This window comes from Glycine soja, chromosome 13 (genome assembly GCF_004193775.1).
Source record: "Glycine soja cultivar W05 chromosome 13, ASM419377v2, whole genome shotgun sequence".
Lineage (NCBI taxonomy): Eukaryota > Viridiplantae > Streptophyta > Magnoliopsida > Fabales > Fabaceae > Glycine > Glycine soja.
In genome coordinates this window covers 20,969,602-20,996,554 of record NC_041014.1, presented here as the reverse complement: position 1 = coordinate 20,996,554, position 26,953 = coordinate 20,969,602, and the positions used below count along the sequence as shown (strand labels likewise).

The following is a 26,953-nucleotide window of genomic DNA, read 5'->3' as shown; positions in this document are numbered from 1 at the left end:
TATATTTTTGATATTTCTCTTATGACAATATATGAATTTTATGAACTCATGTTTAATGTTTAATTTTTATAATATTTTTGCTAGTTACCAATGTATTTGTGGTAGGTTTAATTTATTTTCTGCTTCCTGCATTTGCAATATTTGAAAGATTAATTTTATAATTAAATTTAACTTAAACAAATGTTTTTCCCTATAATATAGATTATTTTTATTTTTTATCATTTTAATGTTGTTTTTGTTTTGGTCCTTGTAATTTCCCTTTCCCATTTTAGTCCCCACAAATTTTCATTAGATTTAATAGACAAAACCTACCAGTACGTAGGAACCATAAAAGAAACAATAATAAGAACAAAAATAAATAAAAAATATAAAAAATGAAAATCAAAACACTTATATATACTACAAGGAGTCAAGGACTAAATTCATTTATGTTTTTTTTTTCTATTTTTATCCATAAAAATAATAAACATTTTTTTTTCATTCTATTTTTCATCCCCTATTTTTGTTATTTCTTTTTTTTTTTTTTTTGCTTATTTCTTTCACTGGAAAAAGAGTAAGTACGTACTTTAGGCAGGAAAAACTACACACAAGTAAAAAAGAGAAGGAAAATACATCAGCCTAATAGCATTTGAGAACAAAAAAAAGGCAAACTATATATACCACCCTTTGACTAGCTTTTCTTCATATATATTTTGCTCCTTGTTGCAAACTTCACAGAATACAAATTAAGCATGACTTGAAAGATAGATAATGATCACGCGCTCTTCAAACGCAAGAACCACTTTGGTGAGTACATCCTGAACACTTTGTAGGCTGAGATAGTTGATATTAGAGCCATTAACATGGACGCTGCATAGCCGCATAACAAAGCTCCTCCTATTTCGACGCAGAATCTTGTGAATTTGTCACATACCTTTAGCCACTGAAAGGCCTCTGATCCAGATATTGCTAGCACCGCGGCTCCCATTGTTGCAGTGTTTGCAGCAAATGTCATGTACACAGCGATCTGTTCACAAAGTTTAACATAAACCAATTATTAATATTCAAATTTCAAACATAGAATCTTCTTTTTTTTAATATATACTTCTGGTTAGATTCTGATGGTATTATATATTGCCACAACTTAAACTAGCAAGTGGGGACACCCTCTACCAAAATAAATTGCTTGTACGATCTATTTCATTCTGAGGCAGGCGATGTAAGACTTCCTAAAATCTCCCTTCCACCGACATGGTGGAGAAAACTAAGACGGGCTCTAGATTTCATCAAGTGAAGTTGTCCAACAAATATATAAGCTGCACCTCAAAGACTGAACAGACGATGTGGGACTTCCTAACACTATCATCACATCCGTTTCCACTTTCCACCCGATCGAGAGTCTGCAACTTTTGTTATCTGTTTTGGTAGAGAACATGAACTACCTAACTGGAACCAAATTAGTAAACTTAAACCTTTGTCCTGAACAATTTGAAGATTTTGAATCTGCTTTAGTTCATTATTCCCTTCTCCAGTGGCAGGCTACAATGATATCTTGATCAAAGTATGCACACATGAAAGCGTTTTATTCATAACTAGGAAAAGAGTAATTTACCTGATCCAACGAGAAACAAATCCAAGCCATGCATAGATAAGACCCTTTGAAGTTTTTTCTAGACCAAATGGAGTGTTTGCACAATAGAAGCAGATTATAACCAGCAGCCGCACATGTAACATACACCAAGATCCTATGAAAACGTAAAATTCCCAACTCTATAATTCTGGGAATATATATTAAGCCACAGCTAGCAATCGGAGAACATAGAGAAGGAAATTAAAGGGAACTCTTACTTGAGAGCGTTCAAGTCTTTGTATGTAGCCTTCTTCTCAATAGATATGAACACAACCTTGGTTTGGGTATCTAAAGCAACCAAACATGCTGTTAATACCAAAACCAGTATTGCTGAGACCCTTAGACAAACTTCCCCTCTCGCCATTCCCAACTTCATTTTTTTCGACCAGATGAATTGATCCTTTCTTTCCCGTGCTCTTAATTTTAGCTCCACCTTGAGCTTCTTTATAGAATTGTGGTTGATCCCTATATATTATTGTAGTATCATGTTTCCAAAATCGTTGACTTCATAATACTGGCTGAAAACCATACACGGATATGGTGGGTATAATAACCTCAACAAGTACCTAACTTTTATTATTATCGATCTTATCTCAACCAAATTAGTTGGATCTCTCTATCTTTATGTGTACTTATTGTATCAGTAATAAGTTGTTTTTAAAATTTCTATTACATCATAGTTGTATGGTTTTTTTATGGGAAAAAAGGTAAACACAATAACAAAAAATTCTATAATAAAGTAATAGGCAGTTAAAATAAATTTCTCGAAAAGAACATGTGAAGAATACCAATAAAAATAGAAATTACGAAAAAATAAACAAGAGACACAATTAGTTTAACATGAAAAATCTCTCAATGCAAGGATAGAAACCATGAGTCGTTCAGACTAAAAAAATAATTTCACTGTAATAAATAAAGATACAAGAGAGTCTCCAAAAAGTCCACTAAAACCTACTACAAACCGTCAAATTAAAACAGACCCCAAGACTTACAATAGACAAGAAGATGAAATCTCAAAAGGTAGAGCAGAGAATGTGAAACACTTATTTCTCTCTTCAGATATCTTTTTGACGATTCAACCAAACAATTTGAAGTATCACGTGTGTAGTACCTGCTGTCCACAAAAATCAGTCTGATACAACGGTGAACGAATCCGCAATTACAATCTGAAAAACACTCTATGATGGGTGTGCGAAAATCACAATGATTTTTTCTCTCTTTTCTCTATCAATGTTTTGTAGCTGTTTTTTCTCTATCAAATGAATCTCTCTTTCTAATCTGATCCCTCTCCACTAAAATACGCGAGACAAAATAAACTTTCTCATTTGAACCTTTGTTCCACATAAAAAGGGAGTCTAAAAAAATCTAACATTTTTTAGGTTTTCATGTGTGGATAGAAAAATTGAAGTGATAGATAGAGACTCAAAAGCGATCTACCAGCTTCCGTCTTTTTCTTGCCCTACAATGATATCGTACTTTCAACAAAGCAAAGTGGCCAAAGTGAAAAATAGTCTTTTTCTTCCATTAGTAAAAATAGTTAATTTGGAAAGTGATGTTTAATTTTTCATAAACTAGTTTTGAACATGCACATGGTCATATGAAACTAGAATTATCTACTATACATCAATAAGGCAATCCTCATTAAATTGTAGGCACTACCAAGCTAGCTTGGTTTTATTTATTGCCACATCAGTGATCCAACCAATTTTAACTAACTTCATAAACGCTTTGATTTTACATTACATTCAAATCTATACGTAGTTAAGGATAATTAATTGCTCAGTTTCGGCAGATTTATGCAACCTGCTGGCTGCTGCGTATGTGTACGTGCTGAATTCATGAAAAACCGAAATGGGCCTAAGCTTGCCACTTGGGCTCGCAATTAATATGATCCACGCGTGGAACATGTGGAACGAATTAAAAGTTATAAATGAGTGAATCCATATTCCATAGGTGTTTGCTATGAGTTGTGACAACTAGATCGAAGCGGAATAACTTGTGACTTAAGTCAATGTATTTTTTTTTGGGCTTTTTTACCACGGGTAAAATTTTACCGCATTTTATAGTTGGGAGTATTTTTTTAAAAATTATCCAAAAGGAATAAGTTGTAACATGAATTACGAATTCTGACTTAGAAGTCGTCACACTTTTTACGACTTTTTATTTCCTATTTTTTAAACTGAAGTCGTAAAATTATTTATGACTTTAGTTAAAATAATTTTTTTACGACTTTAAAGTCGTAGAGATTTTTTTTGGTTTTACGACTCTAAAGTCATAAAATAATTTTTTTTAAGGTTTACAACTTTAAAGTAGTAAATCTCTTTTTTTATTTTTAAGTTTTTAAAAAAAATTACAATTTTTTATGATTTTTTATTTATTTAAAATTTTAAATAATTTATTTAAATGTATAATAAATAATATTAATTTGACTTATTTATTAGTATATTTTTTATGATTTTATTTTATATGTTATTAATTCATTTTAATGTTTCATTATTTAAAACATCTTATATATTTTTAATATTGTTTTATTTAAATGTTTTTTATTTAAAGTTTAAATAATCTATTAATAAAAATTAATAAAAAAATATAATTAATACATTAATATAAAACAGATAATACAAATGAAAAAAAACATAAAAAGTACAAGTTATTTTAGTCATGTACTTATTTATATAGACAATTAGTACGATTATATCCTCTACTTTTATATAATGAATATTTCTTAGGCTTATTTGAAATTAGTTTGTCCATCTCAAATTTTTAATATCTCCTTTTAATTTTTTAAGTATTTTTATTAATAGATTATCTAAACTTTAAATAAAAAAATATTTAAATAAAAAAATATATAACATGTTTTAAATAATAAAAAATTAAAATAAATTAATAATATATCAAATAAAATCATAAAAAAATATACTAATGAATAAGTCAACTTAATATCATTTATTATACATTTAAATAATTTTTAAAAAATTTAATTTTTTTTAAAAAAAGCATAAAGAAATTGTAAATTTAAAAAAAAAAGATTTACGACTTCAAAGTCATAAAAATAAAAAAAAAATAAAAAAAGTTTTATGATTTTAAAGTCGTAAAACCCAAAAAAAAAATTCTTTACAACTTTAAAGTTGTAAAATAAAAAAAATGTTTTAACTAAAATCATAAATAATTTTACAACTTTAGTTAAAAAAAATAAGAATTATTACGAATTCTAACTCATAAGTCGTAATTCGTGTTATGACTTACCTCTTTTTGGGATAATTTTTTAAAAGATACTCCCGATTAGAAAATTGAGTAAAATTTTACCCTCATGTGGTAAAAAAGTCTTTTTTTTTATAAATAGTCATTTTGTCCTTAAATATGTCATTCTCTTGACAAATGCGTCCCTGAAAGATGAAAATACAAAATTTAATTCCAAAAAGTGTAAAAAGTGCGATAAATATATTTGGCCGTTAACTTCTGTCTGTCACTAATACAATAGTCTAATCTGCCTGACACATAGAGACAAACTTGTCACTAACATGATTGTCAATATGACCATCTCTAATTGTCAACATAGGAACATATTTGTTATATGATATTTTCTTGACTTTTCGTCTTCTCACTCTCTGGGAATAAAAATGGATAAATAGTCATTTTTATCCTTTATGTGTAATTCGCTGACAAATGTGTCCCCAAAAGATAAAAATATAAAATTTAGTTCTCAAAAAGTGTAAAAAGTGCAACATATATATATCCAACCGTTAACTTTCGTTCGTCACCGCTAATAAAATAGTCAAGATTTGAAGAAGTGAAATATGAGATATATTTATCTTTTATTTATAGTAGATTGTGACTAATTATTATAATTTGAAAAAAAAATTATAATGAATGGTATACTGTTACAATGTTTATTTCGGTAAACTGATATAATGTTTATTTTTTATCATTTATATTGTGACAAACAAATTATGGTTGATAATCAATATTATCGTTATTATATGTTTGTTTTAAATTATGTTTATTAATATATTTTTAAGTAATTATTGTAATGGTATGCTTATAATGATAAAAAATGATGAAAATTTATCCTAAAATTATATTTTATCCTTAAATGAAACAAAATTTTGGGTCTAACAAATTAGTCCAATAGAAATATACTGATATTTAGGTCCAATAAAAAATTACTAACATTTTTGTCCAATAAGGATAACTTAATCACATTTTGGTCCAATGAAATGTACTAACATTTAGGTCCAAAAAAAATTACTAAGACTTTTCTCCAATAAAAAATATTGACATTTTCGTCTAACAAAAAGTTGCTTACATTTACGTCTGAAAATGATATTTTATTGATATTTTTGTCCAATCTAGTCAACATTGTCACGTTGACAATCATTTCAGTAACAAATTCATCTCTTTGTACCACTTAGATTATTTCATTAACGATGACAGATGAAAGTTAACGGTCGAATATATTTGTCACATTTTTTATATTTTCATGAAGTAAATTTTATATTTTTATCTTTTAAAACACATTTATAAGTGAATTACAACTTAAAAACAAAAACAATTATTTATCTTATCTTCTTCAAAGAAAACTTAGTTCCAATCCAGTTAGGCTCGGCTCATCATAACATGAACTGCCCGATTGCAGGAATGAAATTATCATAATCATGTATTCCAATCTTTTTAAGTTTACTTAAATTTTATTTTACAACAAATAGTCGACTATTAAGTAATAATCAATTTCAATTTCAAATAGTTTCATGTAAATTAATTAATTTAGTCTTTAATATGGGTTAATGGTGGAATGATTTATCTGAAAGTTTAAATTATATTTGACTGAGATTTTATAAATAACGACAAATTCTAAATCTGATTCTACTACACTCCACTTTATTTGAACATTGGCAAATTATTGAATTAATGATTTACTTTAACTAAAAATTAACTATAATCATTAATTTAACAGTTCTATGTTAAAATAGTTCATTAAGACCCATCGAGAATTTATTTTTTATAAAGTGAACTTGAATTTTAAATATGATAATAGATGTATGTAATAGGGAAAATAGCAGAAATAGGATTAGAGGAGTATGTATGTTTTATATTTGTATTTCCTTGTTCAGTCAGCTATATATCAGTATTGTAGTTCATATTATTGTTTTAACTTAATTATATTTAATTTTCATCTTTATACTTTATCTTATATGTGATTTTGATCTTTTTAATTTAAGTTTAAAGGGGAGACAAGGGACATGTGAGTATAGGGTAATTGAGGGAATAAAAAATGTCTTATTTTACCCTTTTAATTTCAAGCCTCTATTAAAAAAAAATTTATCCAATAACTTTAATTTCACATTTCATTTGCGTATTGTGTACAATTTTTATTACTTTTTCAAAGAACATTTTAACGTGCACTTGTATTATGGTGGTTAGAATTTTCATTATCTTTACATTTTTTATTATAAAAAACAAGCAAAAAAAGTATGTTTAAAAGTCTCATATGGTTAAAAAAATTCATTATCTTTACTAATCTTCTGAGAAAAAAAAAAGTACCAAGCAAAGCATAATTCTCTTATTTGTATAGTCAAAAATTGAATCACTATCATATGTTTAAAAGACCTAAATAACTAAATTACGTACTAACCACTTGTGTTTTATCCTATAGTTTTTCTATTAGGTACATGGAGCAGGTTAATGTACACTTGCATTTAACTCAGTTGTAGAATTTTCTATTACGTGTCCCTAACACTGAAATATAGTAATTGTCTCACGAGAGGGATATAAATCTCCGCTTCGTGACTTAAAAATGTAAGTACGTTATCTCTACTTATTATGATTATTTTTTAAAAAGAAATATTTGAATAAAAATAAAACTAAGAAATCGACTATTATTATATTACAACTATTATATTACATTTTTATTATAATATTTTTTTAAAATAATTTATTTAAAATATTAATTTCATTAATTGTTTATCAATTAATGTTTGTTTATTAACTTATTTAAGTGTGTATTTATTATTTTATTTAAGATACTTATTAAAAGTAGTCTGTCTCTTAAAGAAATTTTCGAATCAAATTAAACTTTGAAAGAGAAATCAGGTGTTTAAGAAAAGAAAAAGAAACTTAATTTTATAATTCATGCCTAGACTCTAGAGTGACATGCATGAACAACACCATGATTCACTACCTTTTTATAGTATCAACTAACAATCCAGAACCAAAGGAGGTGGTGGGTCTAGGTTTAAATCCAGCAGGAAGGTTAGTCCTTGTAATGTTGCGAACCGCAGTTTAAATTCCCATTGCTCGAATGTCCCCAACAAGTTGCAAGTCTTACTTTATTGCTCAGAAATAGTATCCCATTTTTATTTATTTTACTTTAATAAACATTTAATTATTACATTACGACGTCCGCTGAATCCAAAATAATTGCAGAAAGAATGACATTGACAAGCGATGCAGTATAATGGGAAAATGGAATGCACAAACATATTGACATATACAAATACAAAAGCAGTTTGCATATATTTTTCTTATGACTTGGTGCGAACCGTGCATTCCAGAGGAAGACCCTGAGGGAATCGTTTGAGGTCTGTGCAATAATCGTAAATCATGTAATTCTTCTGCACCCATTTTAGCTTCTTCTGGTTTGTGGAATCAAGCTGTTGAGAATATAGCCAAGCTTTTTCAGAAGAGGTGCTGGAGTTGCATGAAGAAACCCCATTGGACCAAACGCAACCATTGGCTCTGAAGTTCCTGAAAGAAGCAGTGAATGGTGCTTCACTCCAATCTGTCTTCACAAGCCCTCCTCTTGTTGCCCAGTCATCAGCGTTCCATAGACTTGAATATAACCTCATAGGCTGTTTCTTTGGGTATTCAATACCCGCACCCTCCAAGTTCTGGAACTCCCTAATTGGTCTTCCATCAACATAGAATCTGGTAAAGTAAAAGATTCCATGCATTGAGTATTGAATATTGAATATTCTAATTTCCAATTCAAGGTTATATTTATATCATTATATGCTTTAGATTTTATAAACTTACACAACATGTGCAGGATTCCAGAGAAAGGAATAGGTGTGAAAATCTGCAGTTGGGTCAAACCAAAGATAGAATTGTTGCTCCCTATTACCCTTGCCTTGTGTGTACACATTAGTATGAACTATGTAAGGATCACCACTCAGATTTCCCAGGAACTCAAAGTCTATCTCATCCCAAGATGACCCTTCTGAACGTAACTGCGTCATGCACAAATTATACATTAAAAATAGTCAGAATTAATTAAGCAACATGAATATGCAATATGAATATGTATGCGTGTGTGTGTGTTGTGGTGTGTTAAGCAAGTTATTGGCACTATTTTGGATAGTTATTGAATCAGATGAATTAGGATTGATTAAGGGGACTCACGTAAAAAGCGGTGACCGTGCCAGCGGAATTTCCAGGGACAAGTTTGATTTGCATGTCAATTTTGCCATATAGATACTGATTCTTGGACTGAAAGCCAGAGCCAGAGGCTCTGTCGAGAGACAGAGTAAGAAGCTGACCATTGTTCAGAATCTTACCTCTGCCATCTCCCCACGTGACATCAACATCTTGGTACAAGCTGACAGCAGAAGCAACCATAGAAGGCACAGAGATTAGAAACGCAAGGACAAGCACAACCATTGTTTTAACACAAGAGAAAACAACCATTGGAATTGGACAGTTTGTGGTGTTATAGAACTATGTGAGACAGAATTGGTATTTCGTGCACAATTAATTGATGAGAAGGAAAATTTTTCACCTCCTCGAATTTATAGTAGTCTATGGGGTTTGTGGAGGCTTGGGGATGTGTTTGAATAATAATAAAAAGTTGATGGGTGGGATGATGTGGGAACTCAACAGCTGGACAGCAATATGATTCAATAGCATATTTGTCATAGTAGTTTATACTTTATAGTGGTCCATTACGTGGTGCTTCTGTTATTTTACACACATTCGGCGCAAGGGCTATGACTTCCTAGGTTTGTTTTGTTCCACCAAACCAAACCTGGGTTCGGCTCTTGCAAGCGTGTGGTATTATTGTTGATTCGTGGGATTTATCCAAAGTGCTACAAGTTGAGGATTTATAAGTCTAGTTTCTGGTATCTTCCACGGGACCTTTTTGGCTTGCCTGGTCAGCGGCAAGGAGGGATTAGTTTCATTCCTTCACATGCATGTATGTAAATTCTAGAAATTCTGGCCCTGTGTATGCTGCAAATCACATCACAACATCACAATTACACGTGTATAGAGAGAAATTAAGACCCATGGTTACAAGTTAAAGTCATCAACCTCACTCAAACTTTCACGTGTTCGTAATTATTTACAGAAAGAGATATGTGTTGTACCACTACTTTTGATTGTTATTATTAACTATATTAATTCACTACTTTTTTTCATTGGTTATTATTAATTATATTAATTCACTACTCTCTTTTTTTTTCTTTCAATAAACTACACTACTACAGTAAAAATGTGTTTTTCTTTATAACAAAACGTGTTATATATACTTTCATATAATTTGAGTAGGACAGTTTCCTGCTTTCTTTCTTTTTGCGAAGATGAACATGTACATTGATCATTGGTAGAAGGAGTACCAAAAACCCATTTACAAGACAGAAACCAAAAGAAGCGTTCACCCTTGGTTATAACCTATTTACATTATGCAACTAAAATATGAGATAACCAAGGATATAAAAAATAAAAAATAAAAAAAAATCCTTAAGAGCAGAGAGGATAAATCTGAAATCTGAAAAGGATTTTTCTAGACAATAGCGAAGCGGTTTAACTATCGGTTACTATTCGCTAAGATACTATGTAAAAAAAATCATATTTTTTAACATAATTTTCATTATGAAATATGTATGTAAAACTCATCAAATAATAATTAAATATTAATAACTTAAAATTCTTTATATTATCATCCCATCACAAACTTTAATACTTCGTTTAGATAAAAAAAATTTATTAAGCCAAAATAAATTATTTTATAAAGTTAACTTAATTTATCCCCTTTAATTTTTATTGAAATTATCTCATTTAATTTATACATAAGTTGATTTCAACTAATAGGAAAAAACTTAATTTAGTTTATTTTCATATTTTCTTCTTTTATAAGTAATTAATAAAAAAATTCCATCCAAAAAAATTATATATAATAATAAGTGTGTTAATTTTACATGTTTATTTAAGAGCATTCCTCATGGGACGTTTGGGCACGAGAGAAAGTTTTGATTTCTTGAAAATCATAGATTTGAGAAACTAATTTTAAAAAATAATATTTATAAAAAATAATGTTTTTTAAAAATATTTTTTTATCAGTTCATGAAAACTTGTCATAGGAGAAGGTGGAAGTCTTACTTTTTGGAGTAATTTTTCTTTTTGGAGGACATAACACACTTCTTATAAATACATATTTTTTTGTTGAAATTTATTAAAAATTATAATAAAAAATCCTCCTGGAGTTTAAAATTATATAAATAATAAGATTCCTATTATTGCTTTCCATTGCATCTTTTGTAATACCACAAATTTTAGTATTTTACTCATCTACGATCCATTGAATAGATCAATTCAAATGTGGTAAGTGATAACGAAAATGAAGGCGTTGGAGAGGAGTGGGGAAAGGGGGAGTGTGGATCTATGAAGCACCAACATCGACACAACACGGATACGGACACGTGGACACCTGTAATGTCCAAAATATATAACGTAATATGGGTGTCGTGTCGGTGTCAGACACTGATACAGACGCGTGTCGGACACCGGACATGACAAAGGGCTGAAGTGTCTGTGCTTCATAGGTGTGGATTCCTCTCAGTACTTGCTCATTTCCAGTGCGAGGAACCTTCTTAGATTTATAGCCTTTATCATCAGGTAATTGATAATCAGAATGAGTCTGACAATAAAACGTATTGAAAGTTCAAGATTCTTTGGCAAACCTGGAGAGACGGAGAAAGAAACATGCATGCAATAATTCAACGTAAATGTGAGGGAAAATCGTTTTAGAGGTGTGTTGAGAGTGGAGGTGGAGATTTCCTTTCTGCAAAATTACTCCAAAGCTGTTCAAGTAAAACACTTTGTCTGCCACAGAGTAATCAGTAATCACCATGCCAGGAAATTTTCTGAATCTAAACAAAATTTCACGAAATCTTATACCAACGATTCAACGTGATTTCCGTCAAATGTTAAACTTATTTTTTATATAAATTTTTTAACTAATAATTATCCGATAAAATAGAGTCACGTTTGATTTTTCTCTGTTTCGTACAAATTATTTCGTAATTGTAGCAAAGTTAAATGACCACATATTTGCAGAGTTTTAGATTTTCGCGCGTCTGCTGTGCCTTCTTTGTGGGTCGAATTTGGGCCGAGTTCATGTACTTTGACTAGGGTCCGGAATTGGATCCAGACTAAAATAAAATGAAACTAATTTTAAGCAATTAAAATTATGTTTGAGGGTTTAATTTTAAAAGAAAATAGAAGGTAATTCAATTTTTTTTAAAACTAGGGGAAGGTTCCTTTCTGTTTTTTAAAATAGAAACAAAATAAAAAGAGGAAGAAAGAGCGGAGGTTAAATAGAAAATGTGAGGAAATGTGCACTTAAATTATCTTTATGACAGTTAAAAGGAGTAAAATAAGTTTAAAAAATGGAAACCAGTATATGATATTATTTTTATTGATTGTTATAGATAACCATTTTTTTACTTAATAATTTCAAAAATGAAAATATAGCAAATATCATGACTTAATATTTTTTTTATAAATATTATATCACTCTTTTAATTTAAAAGTAAATATTTGTTTCCTATTTTACCCGTATTTTTTTTTAGTTTCAGGGGACTAAAATAACAGTAAAATACAAGAACTAAATTGATTTTTTATTCTTGATGTAAACTTGTCAGTGTTAATGAATCTTGTTATGTATTGTTAAAGCTTAGACCTAAGTCTTATGATATAGCTGGCCAAAAAACAGTCCTATGATATTGTTTAAATTTTTCTATATAGATGGAAATTGAAAGTAAGAGTATAGTTGACCAAAAAAGTAATTATTTTATCTTCAATTTTGAAAATTATAGATAGATAGTTTTTTTTAAACTCTAGCATTTAAAAAAGAAAAAGAAAGAGTATTAAAATTATTATTTTTTATACTTGATCAAAATTAAGAACATATATAATCACACCTAGTGACCTAGGGGTGTGAAAAAATAACTAAAGCGAACCGATCTAAAATCGAGTGGAGCGGTTTTGAAAAAATTAAACCATTTTAGAGAAAGTGATTTAATTAACCGAAGCGATCTGTATCCAGCTCTTTTAATGTGCAAGTATCAAAGCAACCCCACATTAATTAATTTGGAATTAAGCAAGTGCATTTCCTCCTCTTGCCCATGTTTCCCATTAAAAACAATATGCCTTCCTTTCTGGCACTGGTGACTAGTTTCCATTTGTCTGCACATGCTGACTATCTGCGTCAGAATTTTGAATTCACTTGTCGGTTTCAGTGGAGGGTTTTTCTTATGGAAAAGAAATAAATTGTGATTCAAAATTATTCTTAATTTTAACATATTAATTCATCACTTGATTGGATGCAGAGGAGTTACACATAATCAAAATCAATTATTATTAATTCTTTTTATATAAATTATATAATTTAAATATGTATTATGTAAATATTTATTGAAACCTTTCAAAAAAGAAATATTTATTGAACCATAGATAAATGATGATGCACGTACTGTTAGTAGTGTCCCTAAGATGTGAATTTAAAAAAAAAAAAAAAGTGACCAGATCGGAAAGCGTAGCTTTAGTTATTATCATTAGTTTATTTCATTAAAATGCATGCTTTTCTCTCGTAGAAAACAACTGTGGTTTCAATATATAAAAAATACTTTATTTAGTGATGTAATTAAGTATTGTCTAGTTTAAATGATTCAATTGTCAAGTCACCACTTGACATAATTAATTAATAGTAAGTTTGATTTGTTAAAAATTATATTACTAAATATAATAAATATTTTTGTTTCATATTTGATTTTTTTTTAAAATAGAAGAAGAGACAACACAAATTCAGTTCAGTTTATGAATATACGATAAAATCTCTAATTTTTGTTATTAAAAAAATCATGAAAGAATTTTTTTCTCACATACAAAATATTAAAAACACATATTTTTTATCTATCTTTACCTTTTTAATAAAAAAATAAAAACTAACCAACAAAATCATTTAAAAAAATACTAGATTTTAATAAATATTCATGTAACTTATATTTTTATCTTGCGTTATTTTTTTCTTTTCCTATCCAATACTATAAGTTTAACAAATCAAAACATACCCTAAGAATGAGAACTAATTAACATGAATTTTATAATAAAAACTATAATAAATAAAATTAAACTGAGCTAATTTTGGAGATAAAAACTATTTTCTAGCATAAAATTAATTATTATTTTGAAACTAAAATAAATAAATAAAACAAAATTGTTTTGTTTGAGAAAATATTTCTGATTTAATTTTTGTATTCACTTTATCTTATTATTTCATCTTTTGATAAAATTTTAATGGAAGAAAATAAAATCAAACATAATATTTAAAAGAAAAAAAATTATGAACCCTAAACCACGATCTCAGGGACAACATTTTTTAATTGATTGTAAGGTAAAAGACTAATTAAGTTATAGCGGTTTAGCAACACAGCGACCGACGATCATTTCGGTTGCTAACGACTTAGAGAGTTGGATTTTTGGTGCACATCTTTTCTGTTTCTGATTTAAGTAGTGGCTGATTTTTTCCGATATAACGATCAATTTCGTCTGTCTCTGGACAACATTTTTCTAGTAGTGTATTTGAAATTATTAATAAAATACACTACTAATTTTTTTCTTCTAATTAAATTTTTATGGTTCAATAAGTATGTTTTAGAAAAGTGTATGTATAGTACCAAATTTATTTTGATTTACAGCTTGTGTTTAACTTTTTTTTCAGTTTTATAAACTAATTCATATTGTCAACAAGAACTTATCAGATAACTTTCTTTCTTGATAATTGTAAATCGGTTTCATATACAATGCCAATTGAAGATTTATCTAAGAATAGATAGCTACAATTATAATTAACTACTCTAGTATTCTTATAGCTAGTGTGAGGATTGAAAAAAAATTATAATATGATTTAGAAGTAGGAAATTAAAATAGCTCAACAAGTCCATAAACTTGATGAAAAAATTATTAAAAATATATGACTTTCAGTTTTTGTTTAAAAAATACACAAATTTGATTTGGTAATAAAAAAAATTTTAAAAAAATGTTGCTGGTGTTTGTCAACTAAAACACTACTGGATAGGTACAGAATAAAATTAGATTTAGTAAGGAAACAGCTCATGATTGTTTATATAATCTTAAGCGTGCAAATCAAATGTTTGTGTCGAAGAAAGAGGATTTCACGACTTGTTGAAAAAAGGCACTAATGCTGACCATAATGAAAAAAAGGTAGCAATAACATACTATAGTTTTAGTCTTCTAGATACGACATCAGAGACCTACTCCAACGACGACAACAGTGTATATATGGCGGTGCTTCTTAATTCTTATATGCATTTCATGGAGAAACGCGTGCAATGATTCGTGTGGGCGTTCATCTATAACAACTACTACTTTACTCGTTCCTCATTCTTCACCAGCTGTAAACAACTAAATCAACATTCCACGTACCTTCTTCTAACTTTCCTCTTTTCTGGCTATCTACTTTCTATTTCACCTATAAATACCATTCAAGCCTGCCATTCTTTGCAATAACACACTTTTAGCACCCAACATTCTCATAATCAAATACCATTTCATTCATTCTTACATATTGCTTAATTTTATCTGAATTTTGAAACACCTTCTGAATGGCTTTTTCAAGAGTTGCATTGTTAATATGCACGGTAATTGGGTATTTTGTGATTGCCTCTGCGGGCAATTTTTACCAAGATTTTGATATCACTTGGGGAGATGGGCGTGCTAAGATACTCAACAATGGCGAGCTTCTCACTCTGTCTCTTGACAAAGCCTCTGGCTCGGGTTTCCAATCCAAGAACGAATACCTTTTTGGTAAAATTGATATGCAACTCAAACTAGTTCCAGGCAACTCTGCTGGCACCGTCACAGCCTACTACGTATAATCATATTCTACCCTACTACTATATTTGCATCTAGTCATACATATTGTTCATAAACTTCGGTAATAGGTTAACATATATAATACTAATAGAGTGATGTGAAATATTCGTGGTGCTGAATTTCAGTTATCTTCAAAAGGAGCAACATGGGATGAGATTGACTTTGAATTCTTGGGTAATTTGAGCGGTGAGCCATACATCCTTCACACCAACGTGTTCAGCCAAGGCAAGGGCAATAGGGAGCAACAATTCTACCTCTGGTTTGACCCAACTGCAGATTTTCACACCTATTCCATCCTCTGGAACCCCCAACGTATTGTGTAGGTTTCTAACTTAGTATGCAATCCTCGATATATATAAATAATTATAAAATTAATTCAATGTGCATTTTTTTTCTTATAACTTGTGCTGGAAGCAACTAAATAAATTTGTTTGTTAATTTTGTTTCAGCTTCTCGGTGGATGGAAGTCCAATTAGGGAGTTCAAGAACATGGAGTCAAAGGGTGTTCCATTCCCCAAGAACCAGGCAATGAGGATATACTCAAGTCTGTGGAATGCAGATGATTGGGCCACAAGGGGAGGCCTTGTCAAGACAGATTGGACTCAAGCTCCTTTCACAGCTTCATACAGAAACTTCAATGCCAATGCCTGCACTGTGTCCTCTGGAACATCATCTTGCGGCTCAAACTACCCTTCCTCTTCCAACAATGCTTGGCTCTCAGAAGAGTTGGATTCAACTAATCAGGAGAGGCTCAAGTGGCTGCAGAAGAATTACATGATCTACAATTACTGCTCTGACACTCAAAGATTTCCACAGGGCCTTCCTCCAGAATGTAACACTGCCTAAAAATATTTTAATTTCCCTGTGTGGATTGATCCAGACTCCAATTTTCAGCTCTCTTTTTGAGTTTCCTTTTTCTTATCTTTTGTAATTTCCATAATGATAAATTCTTTGATTAGTTGTAAAAGTCTTGTTATACAGTGTTCAATTCAAATGGTTCATTCTTTCTTTCTTTCCTATTTTCCTTAAAGACTTTAGTTATAACAGTTGTGCTTTACGAATATTTTTATCACATTAAACTGATTTAATATGATAAAAGTTAAAAAAAAGAAAAATCTAAATAATAAAAATTAAATAATTCAAAAACTGAACAAATTAAAAATAAAATTAAAATTCACGATAAAATGATTTTAGATTGAATATGATTTCAGATTTTGTTATAAAATATAATTACATAATTAGTTATGATTAAATATTCACTATATAATAACAAAAGATTTATTAAGTAAGATCAAGGCAAACTACAAGAAAGAAACTTAGGATCTGTTTTTTTATTGACAAAACAAATTCTCTTAAATATAAAAATCACAATCTTAGCTTTTAAAGTAACAAGTGAAGCAATATGTTTCTCCAACTGTCCTATTGAAGGACAAGGACATATTCCGTATGAAAGTGGAAGATTTAGGCGATTAATTAATATTTGCATAATCTGTATAAAATTATGTGGTCAACGCTTTTAGCATCTGAGCATTTATGTGCCATGGATTAGACCAGCTCACGGAGTCACGGTCTACTTCTTCTCTTCTATAATTGGATTCACCCAAACGTTACTTTTGTATTTTTCTTGAGAGAACGTTATATGCACGCGTATTTGGAAATTGCTTCTTATGAATATTTAGAGAACCAGAAGCATGCCCATTCCGAACCAACTTTGTAATTTCTTGGGCCATTAAAAAACCAAAAGCGCGTCCAAAGATCGACCAAACCACTTGGCATGACTACATGACAGCCAATTGCTAATATTTTAATGTCTGTTCCAACTCTTACTGACACACTAACAATTGTCCTACGCGCAAAGCTGATAATAGTGATAGCAGCTTCCATACTTGTATAAATACCAATCCTACCTATCCGCCACAATCATCCCTTTCTTTCCTTCTCTCTCAGATTTCATTACTTCTAGCAAGCTATTACATCTTTTCCTTCCTCTGTCTACATTTCATTTCATTCAAAACAATCATGGCATCTCTTCATTCCACATGTTCAACAAAAACCGTCCTTTATGAATTGGTATTGTTGGCCTCTTCCATGGCAACTTCTACCAGGATTTTGACATAACATGGGGAGATGGTCGTGCCAAGATACTCAACAACGGCGATCTTCTTACTCTTTCCCTTGACAAAGCCTCCGGATCAGGGTTTCAGTCCAAGAACGAGTATCTCTTTGGCAAGATTGATATGCAACTCAAGCTTGTACCCGGAAATTCTGCAGGCACTGTCACTGCCTATTAGGTAAGTATAGTAACAGTATACAATTGTATTGTACTCAAGATTAATGTATCATGTTTATACATGCCTCAATTAATGTCAATGCTACTAAACTTTGATATTTCACAGCATGAATTGTATTAATCAATCCATGGTGGTTCATATGTATGTTTCAGCTTCTCAGTGGATGGGACCCCAATAAGATAATTCAAGAACATGGAATCGAAAAGAGTTTCATTCCCAAAGGAGCAGCCAATGAGGATATACTCAAGCCTATGGAATGCTGATGACTGGGCAACAAGAGGTGGCATTGTGAAGACTGATTGGAGCCAAGCTCCATTCACAGCATCATATAGGAACTTCAATGCCAATGCCTGTGTCCATTCTGGAGCATCATCTTGCACTTCCAACTCTGCCTCCTCCAATGCCTGGTTCAACCAACAGTTGGATTCAACAAGCCAAGACAGACTGAGTTGGGTGCAGAACAATTACATGATTTACAATTACTGCACTGACACCAATAGATTTCCACAAGGCCTTCCCCCAGAGTGCCAAGCATCATGATTGAATTGGTTTTCATTTGTATGGATGTTCATTCTTTTATTCTTTGATACTTGCAAGTTAGTATATCTTGAAACTTTTACACTTAATTTACATCATGATTGTATGACAAGAAACGGAAAGAAGCCTCACTAATATATCTTGAATCTTTTACACTTAATTTACAGAATTCAAATTTGCTAAAATTAATTTGTTTAAGCTGTAGCTCTGCTAATATTCATAGTCAAAGGAGCAACAAACTAACAAACAGAAGTATATATGTGAGAATGTATGAAGATAATACGAATTCAATATTTGAGACCAGGTATACAAGTAAATTTGAATAGAGTTAGGAACCTGCCTACAAAGGAAAAAAAACATCAATTTGGGTCAAAGCCAGTCATGGATCGAATTTAGAGATGTAAACCTAGTCATGAATATAGGATTATTGCTTCCGGCAAACCTTTTTTTTCCTTCTGGAATAGTCAATGTGAAATGTAAAATTATATTATAGAATGTACTCTTTTTTTTTTGTTGCTTCTAGAGTAACCAATCCAGAAGGTAAAAAAATATTCTAGAATTAGTGCAGGAATATGGGTACCTATGAACCCAAACTAATCCATCCTAGCCCAAACTCTTTGATATTTTAGTGTTTTGACTAAGAGTAAACCCATTCCAACTAAACACATTATTCGTTGGTACTGAATTTTGGTGTTGAACCTATGAACCCAACCCGATACAATATAATGTAACATATTTTTAATGTATTATTAGTTAGGATTGTTTAAATTGGCTATGGTAACATCAATTTTTATGTCATCTCACCGCTTAGCATCAGTTTCTTTTTTTTTTATTATTAAAGTTTTGGTTTAATTTCTTTTAATGCGTTATTTTATTAGTTAGCATTAACTTTTTTTTGTATTAGCATTAATTGTTTTAACTTTTAAATTGATCACATGGTAAGTTATTTTGGTATGAAAGTTAACATCTCTTTTCGTAAGAATTTGTATTTATTTAAACTCCAAAGGCATTTAAAACACCTTAGAACAAATAAAAAAATGTGTTATTTTCTTTCTTTCTTTTTTTTAACTATGTAGTGTTTCATAGTTGTATATGGATTTTTGTCTTTATAGCATAAATATTTGAAAGAATAAAATAAAAATACATATACTATATATAGCTATTCAAAAGTTATATATCAAAATGTCATTTGAAAATGACAAGGTAAAAAATATATTTTTCTTAAAAATTTTATTTTTTTATCCATTGACTCAACCCCAACTAATTCGCTATTGATCAGATTGGTTTAGTTTAGTTCGAATTTGATAGAAAATTACACAAATTTAACCAAATTCAACCAAAATTGTTTTGGTTGATCAAGTCGAATAATGAGTTTGATGAAACCCTACCAATAAACACCCTTAAACCTAGCCTCCACACAATATATATAAATTAGAGTTAATAAAATATTTTTACTTTCTATTTTTAAAAATATAAATTAATAATTTAATTATTACTATAATTTAATAGTTTAAATTATAGTTATATTTAAATTAAAAAAATTAAAAATACACAATAAATAAAAAATAATTTAGTTTTTAAAAAATAGTTTTATTTAAAATACAAGTATATGATTTATTTAAAACTGCATGCAATTAAATTGTTTGACTTATTTAAAACTCTAGCTATTTGGTGGTTCCAGTTATTGAACAAATATTTTTAAGGTTAAATTGACTTGGGCCTATGAATAGTGTGTTTAACTCATAAACCAAGCAAGTTGGGATTAGTTAAAGGGTGTTGTTAGATGCACCCAGCATTTTCTCATTTTTCCAATTTTGTCTTTTACGGATGAAGTTCTTCCATAAAAGCATGTGACTTTCAAATTATTAGCACAACGCTCTAACCAACCAAGCTAATGAGCTAATTACGTTATAAAATAAATAATATTGTTATACATAACACTAAATTTTTTAATGTATATTTAATCTACATTTAAATTTAAATAATAAATTTTGTGATAATTAATTTTGATATAGATCATATGAATTATATATTAAATTTTGTAATAGTAAAAAAAATTTAATGCACAAATGAGTAATTTAACATATTAATAATTAAAAAAAAAACTTTAAGGAATTAAAAAAAATCAAAAAACCAATATATATTAATATTGATTGGGCCATTAATTTTAAATTAATTCGTTATAAATATTTTTGTCCATAAAAAATAAAATTAGAAAAATAAAAAAATGTTGGATGCATCAGCAGTACTGCTGGGTGTCTCTAACAACATCCCTAGCTAAAATGCTCGCTCATCTTAACAGAAGCTTATTCGGCAGTTTATCACATGCGGGCTAAATGGGTGTATCTCTTTTAAGTAAAAAGGGTATAATGAATAATTAAAATATAAAAATAAAAAATGAGGTTGTACTTTAAAAAAATGGTGTATATATATATAGCAACTTCCTATCATTTATTACTTATTTACTTTAGATTATTTGATATATATGGTTAAAATTATTAAGTATTTGAATAATTACTGTTTAGTGTTTTTTTGGGTACAAATTAGTGTTTAGTGTTTATTATCATTTTTCTTAGTATTTGAATATTTATATTTTCTTGATATAAAAAATTGGAGATATTAAATTTTTTATGATTTTTTTAAGTTTGAGAAATGTATACATACATAATTGATATATAAATTATATATGTCGAGTGACATAAAATATTTGCCTGCCAATGCTACCCATTATAAATATAGCAGACTTCGTGTCATTTTCCCCAATCCGCAGTTAATAACACTGGTAACAGGAATCCATGGAAATTCACACAAGGAAATGACAATATGTGGGTCTGAGATTAGCAGTGAGCACCTAGGAAATTAATTCCAGTATTGAATAAGGTGGATACTCAATAAATAAATAAATAAATAATCGGTGCCTGGCTTAGGGCCTGTTCGTTTCCATGGAAAGAAAGGCAAAGAAAGTGAGGATTGAAAAGAAAAGCAAAAGAAAGTTTCATTTCTATTGTTGGTTTGAGAATAAAGTAATAATAAATTTGCTAGAAAACATGTGGAGTCCACTTTTCACTTAAAATTCGTGGGATTATCGAAAAAAATGGTAAAACGTGATATGTTTACAAGATTAACCAACCTTGTATGAGAAACGCGGATAGAGAGCTCTCCAATATACGCCCCAACCATATTCGAATATGGCTTGACCGAGAACACCAACTAGAATAAAATATATAGAGCTTTCCAAATTTGACCCTAGAAGAAACTCGTGGGACACACGCACTCGGAAACTCGTGGATGGTTTCCTTGCACATATATTCGAATATGCTTTCTCTTTAAATATTCTGGTGTGTAGAATGAAATTTCTGGGCTGTAATATCGATTTTATACTAAAAAGTGATTGACCCTATCCATTAAAATCTTTCATCATACTAACTTACCTGAGGATCAGGATAGTGACTGCATATGCAGCCTCAGTTCTTAAAAACCGCGTGCGTGCATCAACAGCCAATATTACCTTGGGGATCAATTAAATACGACAAAGTTGCCATTAATTTGTACCATATCATAGTTTTTGACAGCTTTCTTCTTACAGTACCATACCAACTATCCACAGCTTCATGCAAATTAATCACACACGCTCTCTCTCTCTCTCTCTCTCACCCTCTCACCATATATATATATATATATATACATCACACCACAACCAATACCATCAAACCTTAGCATCATTTCATATATACAAATAACATATATGGCTTCTTCCTTCTCTCCAAGCCTATCATCACTTGTGCCTCTGCTTGTGAGCCTTTTCATTGTGGTTTGTGCTGCCGGTAACTTCAACCAAGACTTTCAGATTACGTGGGGAGATGGTCGTGCAAAAATACTCAACAACGCCAATCTTCTCACTCTCTCCCTTGACAAGGCCTCTGGCTCTGGCTTCCAATCCAAGAACGAATACTTATTTGGCAAGATTGACATGCAGCTCAAGCTCGTTCCTGGAAACTCTGCTGGCACTGTCACCGCTTATTATGTAAGTTATATTAATTATGGAGATTGCATGATTAATTCTGTGGTTGACAATGACAGAGATATATAATATAATATAATATAATATAATATAATTTTTTTCTTTTTCTCTTTTAATAGCTATCTTCAAAGGGATCAACATGGGATGAGATTGACTTCGAGTTCTTGGGGAATCTCAGTGGTGACCCTTACATTCTGCATACTAATGTGTTCAGCCAGGGCAAGGGCAACAGAGAGCAGCAATTCTATCTCTGGTTTGACCCAACTGCAGATTTCCACACTTATTCAATTCTTTGGAATCCCCAACGCATTGTGTAAGCACTAAGCACCCAATCCACATATATAATTGCAAATTACTGCTAAATAAATAGATCATCATCACATGTTCTTTGTAGCACATTAGTTGATAATTTTTATTATTATAATTGTGCGTTGCAGTTTTTCTGTGGATGGCACCCCTATAAGAGAATTCAAGAATTTAGAATCAATTGGAGTTCCTTTTCCGAAGAGGCAACCGATGAGGATATACTCAAGCCTATGGAACGCTGATGATTGGGCCACAAGGGGTGGACGCATCAAAACCGATTGGTCCAAAGCTCCTTTCACTGCATCCTACAGAAACTTCAACGCTAACGCTTGTGTTTGGAACAGAGGAAAATCCACATGCAAATCAAATTCACCATCCTCTAATGCATGGCTATCACAAGAGCTGGATTCCACTGCTCAGCAAAGGCTGAGCTGGGTGCAGAAGAATTACATGATTTACAATTATTGCTCCGACAAAAACAGATTTGCTCAAGGCCTTCCACTCGAATGCACACATTCGTAGAGGACTTCATCTTCCACTAGCACAAGTGTTACATTATAATTTCATTTACCATTCTTTTATTATTTTTTTTTTAATTCCTGTTCACAGTTTGTGCTCTTTTACGATGTAAAATAACGGTTCTGTTATTTGGATGTCAAATTTTTTCATGATTTTTGTACTTGTAAATGGGCCTAAACTAAAATTTCTTAACCGTTTTACAAACTACCTATTTTTATTTTTTTTTTGAGCAAAAATAGTTGAAGCCTAATGTTTTCTGCATGTACTATAAAAAATGAGTGAGATAATGTTTTATCAGTGCCTCAAGAACACCAATTAAGGATGTAATAAAAAAACTTCTTACCCCATTGTTCGGAGGCTCTTCGCTATGCGAAGGGGGAGGGATATTGTACGCAGCCTTACCCTTGCATATGCAAAGAGGTTATTTCCGGATTCGAACCCATGACCAATAAGTCACCAAGGCACAACTTTACCGCTGCACTAGGGCTCGTCCTCACCAATTAAGGATGTAATAATAAAAATATTTTTATTAAAATCCGTAAAAATATACTCCTCATATCATTCATTAACTAATACCTTTAGAACTAGCAAAATCCAAAAGTTAATTACATTGAGGGGACATCGCTATCAGGACATTTTCATGCGATTTTCTAAAGCAGTCACGAACTAAACAAAGGTTTAATTTAAATTTATATAAATAATTAATATAATTTTATTTGAAAATATAAAATTAGGAAGAGAAAAGTGTGAGATAAAATGAGTAATTAATATGATAGACAAAAATAAAAATAAAATTTGTAACTAAAAAATTATTTGATCCATAATTTCACTAGAATACATATTTTTAGTTGTTGAAATTAATTTATTCTACTAATCAATTATGTCATATAATCAATTTATATCAGCTTTGAATGATTTCTTTATCACGTTATTAGTTTATGTAATTTATCTCAGTATAAGAACTAAAAATATGTATTTTAATAAATTAGACGTTAAATAAAAATTATAAGAAATAAAAATAAAATTATCTAATTTCTAGGTGATAAACCACTTCTGGCATAAAATCTATTACTATTTTGAAACAGAAAGTGAAAAAAAGCTAAACTAAAAACTCTGGGGATATTTTTTTTTTCTAATCAATTGCAAGGCAAAATAATAAATAAAAAAAAAAGTGGTATTAAGAAATGTGAATTTTTGTTGAGTATATTTTTATTGAATAAACTGTACGGCAGAAGAAAGGAATGGGGAATTTGTGGTATGAATCCTTTCCGCTGAAAGAAATTAATAATTATCAATTAATATTGGTCTTTATAAAAAAAGTAAACTTAGAATTTATAAAAAGATGCGAGTTTCATTTTTTTATTTAAAAAATACAGATTTTATTTAACAATTAAAAAAAAACATGTTACTGATATATGTCAACTAAACAAAGACAAGATCTGCATTAGATATTTTTTGAGGTAAGGATGAAACATTAGATTGCGTACGTGATGGTTGTTATATTAAAGTTTTAGCTGGAAAAGTGTGTGGCTTGGTTGTCACTTGCTGGTGTCTACCAAAGTAGATAGAATTTGTGCTGGTAGGTTCTCAAACTCAAACTCAAACTCAAACAAACAATTGCACCGTGCACTGTACAATAAATTAATTTTACATAATTGATTAATTTTGATAAAAAAAATAAAAATTATTTTTATTTATTTCAGCTCTATCATATATTTTGTACCATAATTGATTTTGAAAACAATTCAAATATATAAAAATTTAATCGAAATCGAAATTGAGCCACCTCATAATTTTAAAAGTTATGAAAAGACATCCTGAATCTTAAGCATGTCTTTGAAAAAGAGAGCAACCGCGTCCTTTCTAACAAGATAATAGCGAGTAGCATCTGGACACTGTCTTATTGACAAAAACTAGGCAACTGTGTCCAGCTTAGCTTGCCAATTTCGCATGCCCTTCCTCACCTCACAATTATCCTCTCCTTACCAACCGACTTATGGAAATGTTACTATATATTATAAATACCATCATCAACCCTGCTTCCTACACATGACATTATCCATTCACTAATCACTACCAATTGCTAAAGATATTTCACTCACTGGTCACACTACTAATACAGCTTTCTGGAGATGGCTTCAACTGTCTCTTACATGCTTCTACTTCCCCTTCTAGTGATGGTTGCCTTTGCTGGGGACTTAAACAAAGACTTTGACATCACATGGGGAGATGGCCGCTCCAAGATACTAAACCATGGAGAGTTACTCACTCTTTCATTGGACAAAGCATCTGGCTCAGGTTTTCAATCAAAGAATGAGTATCTCTTTGGGAAGATTGACATGCAGCTCAAGCTTGTCCCTGGAAACTCTGCTGGCACCGTCACTGCCTATTATGTAAGTTCTTCCTTTAACTTTATTACTATTATATTATTGTAGAAAAATAAAAATACTAATAACCCATTAATGGGGTTTACTTTTTTTTATCCCTTTATTATAAACACTGTCATTCAAAGTTAATAATAGAAAACATGCCTTTTGTTTGCATTTGCATTTGCAGTTATCTTCAAAAGGATCAACTTGGGATGAAATAGACTATGAATTTCTTGGAAATCTGAGTGGTGATCCATACATCCTTCACACAAACGTTTTCAGCCAAGGCAAGGGGGACAGGGAACAACAATTCTATCTATGGTTTGACCCAACTGCTGATTTCCACACTTACTCCATCATGTGGAACCCCCAGAGGATTATGTAAGTCCTTATCTACAAATTTTTCCACTCTGTTTCCTTTTTTCTCTATTCTACCCTATGATCCTTAACATAGTTTCTCATACTCTCTTCAATTCAGATTCTTAGTTGATGGCACTCCCATTAGAGAGTTCAAGAACTCGGAGGCTATTGGGGTTCCCTTCCCAAAGAATCAGCCAATGAGGATATATTCTAGTTTGTGGAATGCTGATGACTGGGCAACAAGAGGTGGACTTGTGAAGACAGATTGGACACAAGCTCCGTTCACAGCTTCCTACAGAAACTTCAATGCTGAGGCTTGCATATGGTCTTCTGGAGCATCTTCTTGTGCTAAAACTTCTTCTACACCCACCAGTGGCAGTGGTTCATGGCTTTCACAGGAATTGGACGCTACAGGCCATCAGAGGTTGAAGTGGGTGCAGAAGAACTACATGATTTACAATTATTGCACAGACACTAAGCGCTTCCCACAGGGTCTTCCTCCAGAATGCAACATCTCTTGAGAGAAAAACATTGCAACGCATTCCTTATATTTTCTATGATCAGAATGTCATACCACTACCAGTATTAGTTTTATTGTTGTAGCTACTGTAGTTAAATTCTTTCATTTGTTCCCCTGTTTGTCATCACTATGTAAACAAATATGGCCATTTTTATAATAAAATAAATTCTTATATTTTTTATTTCCCACCTTTTAGACTCGTGACACTACTAAAATCAATCTCGCACTTCAACGCAAGTAAAATGTGATTAA

General features: G+C 30.6%; 6 protein-coding genes across 7 annotated transcripts; 4 read left to right on the top strand and 2 right to left on the bottom strand.

The window, feature by feature from the left end:
- Positions 1-400: 400 nt before the first annotated feature.
- On the bottom strand, positions 401-2,191 carry LOC114381446 (CASP-like protein 2C1). 2 transcript variants are annotated; one of them, XM_028340699.1, is made up of 3 exons: positions 1,828-2,183; positions 1,592-1,724; positions 401-1,006 (listed from the first exon to the last, which is right to left on the bottom strand). In XM_028340699.1, exons 1-3 carry the CDS (start codon positions 1,983-1,985, stop codon positions 755-757), a joined length of 543 nt encoding a protein of 180 aa, XP_028196500.1. In that variant the 5' UTR covers positions 1,986-2,183; the 3' UTR covers positions 401-754. The 2 variants fall into 2 exon arrangements, with proteins under 2 accessions (XP_028196500.1, XP_028196501.1); XM_028340700.1 differs by having other exon boundaries at positions 513-1,006; positions 1,592-1,649; positions 1,828-2,191.
- Positions 2,192-7,919: 5,728 nt separating this feature from the next.
- LOC114381302 (probable xyloglucan endotransglucosylase/hydrolase protein 23) lies at positions 7,920-9,377 on the bottom strand. Its single transcript, XM_028340520.1, has 3 exons — positions 9,008-9,377; positions 8,642-8,835; positions 7,920-8,533 (listed from the first exon to the last, which is right to left on the bottom strand). The coding sequence occupies exons 1-3, from the start codon at positions 9,290-9,292 to the stop codon at positions 8,131-8,133; spliced, it is 882 nt and encodes a 293-aa protein (XP_028196321.1). The 5' UTR covers positions 9,293-9,377; the 3' UTR covers positions 7,920-8,130.
- Positions 9,378-15,396: 6,019 nt separating this feature from the next.
- LOC114382621 (probable xyloglucan endotransglucosylase/hydrolase protein 23) lies at positions 15,397-16,790 on the top strand. Its single transcript, XM_028342177.1, has 3 exons — positions 15,397-15,774; positions 15,904-16,097; positions 16,228-16,790. Exons 1-3 carry the CDS (start codon positions 15,508-15,510, stop codon positions 16,622-16,624), a joined length of 858 nt encoding a protein of 285 aa, XP_028197978.1. The 5' UTR covers positions 15,397-15,507; the 3' UTR covers positions 16,625-16,790.
- Positions 16,791-18,077: 1,287 nt separating this feature from the next.
- Positions 18,078-18,766, top strand: LOC114382622 (probable xyloglucan endotransglucosylase/hydrolase protein 23). The gene has a single exon (XM_028342178.1). It carries the CDS (start codon positions 18,262-18,264, stop codon positions 18,607-18,609), a length of 348 nt encoding a protein of 115 aa, XP_028197979.1. The 5' UTR covers positions 18,078-18,261; the 3' UTR covers positions 18,610-18,766.
- Positions 18,767-22,052: 3,286 nt separating this feature from the next.
- LOC114382251 (probable xyloglucan endotransglucosylase/hydrolase protein 23) lies at positions 22,053-23,656 on the top strand. The gene is made up of 3 exons (XM_028341535.1): positions 22,053-22,630; positions 22,747-22,940; positions 23,065-23,656. Exons 1-3 carry the CDS (start codon positions 22,352-22,354, stop codon positions 23,453-23,455), a joined length of 864 nt encoding a protein of 287 aa, XP_028197336.1. The 5' UTR covers positions 22,053-22,351; the 3' UTR covers positions 23,456-23,656.
- A 1,802-nt stretch (positions 23,657-25,458) lies between these two features.
- Positions 25,459-26,889, top strand: LOC114382252 (xyloglucan endotransglucosylase/hydrolase protein 22-like). Its single transcript, XM_028341536.1, has 3 exons — positions 25,459-25,845; positions 26,009-26,202; positions 26,300-26,889. Exons 1-3 carry the CDS (start codon positions 25,585-25,587, stop codon positions 26,700-26,702), a joined length of 858 nt encoding a protein of 285 aa, XP_028197337.1. The 5' UTR covers positions 25,459-25,584; the 3' UTR covers positions 26,703-26,889.
- The last annotated feature ends 64 nt before the right edge of the window (positions 26,890-26,953 follow it).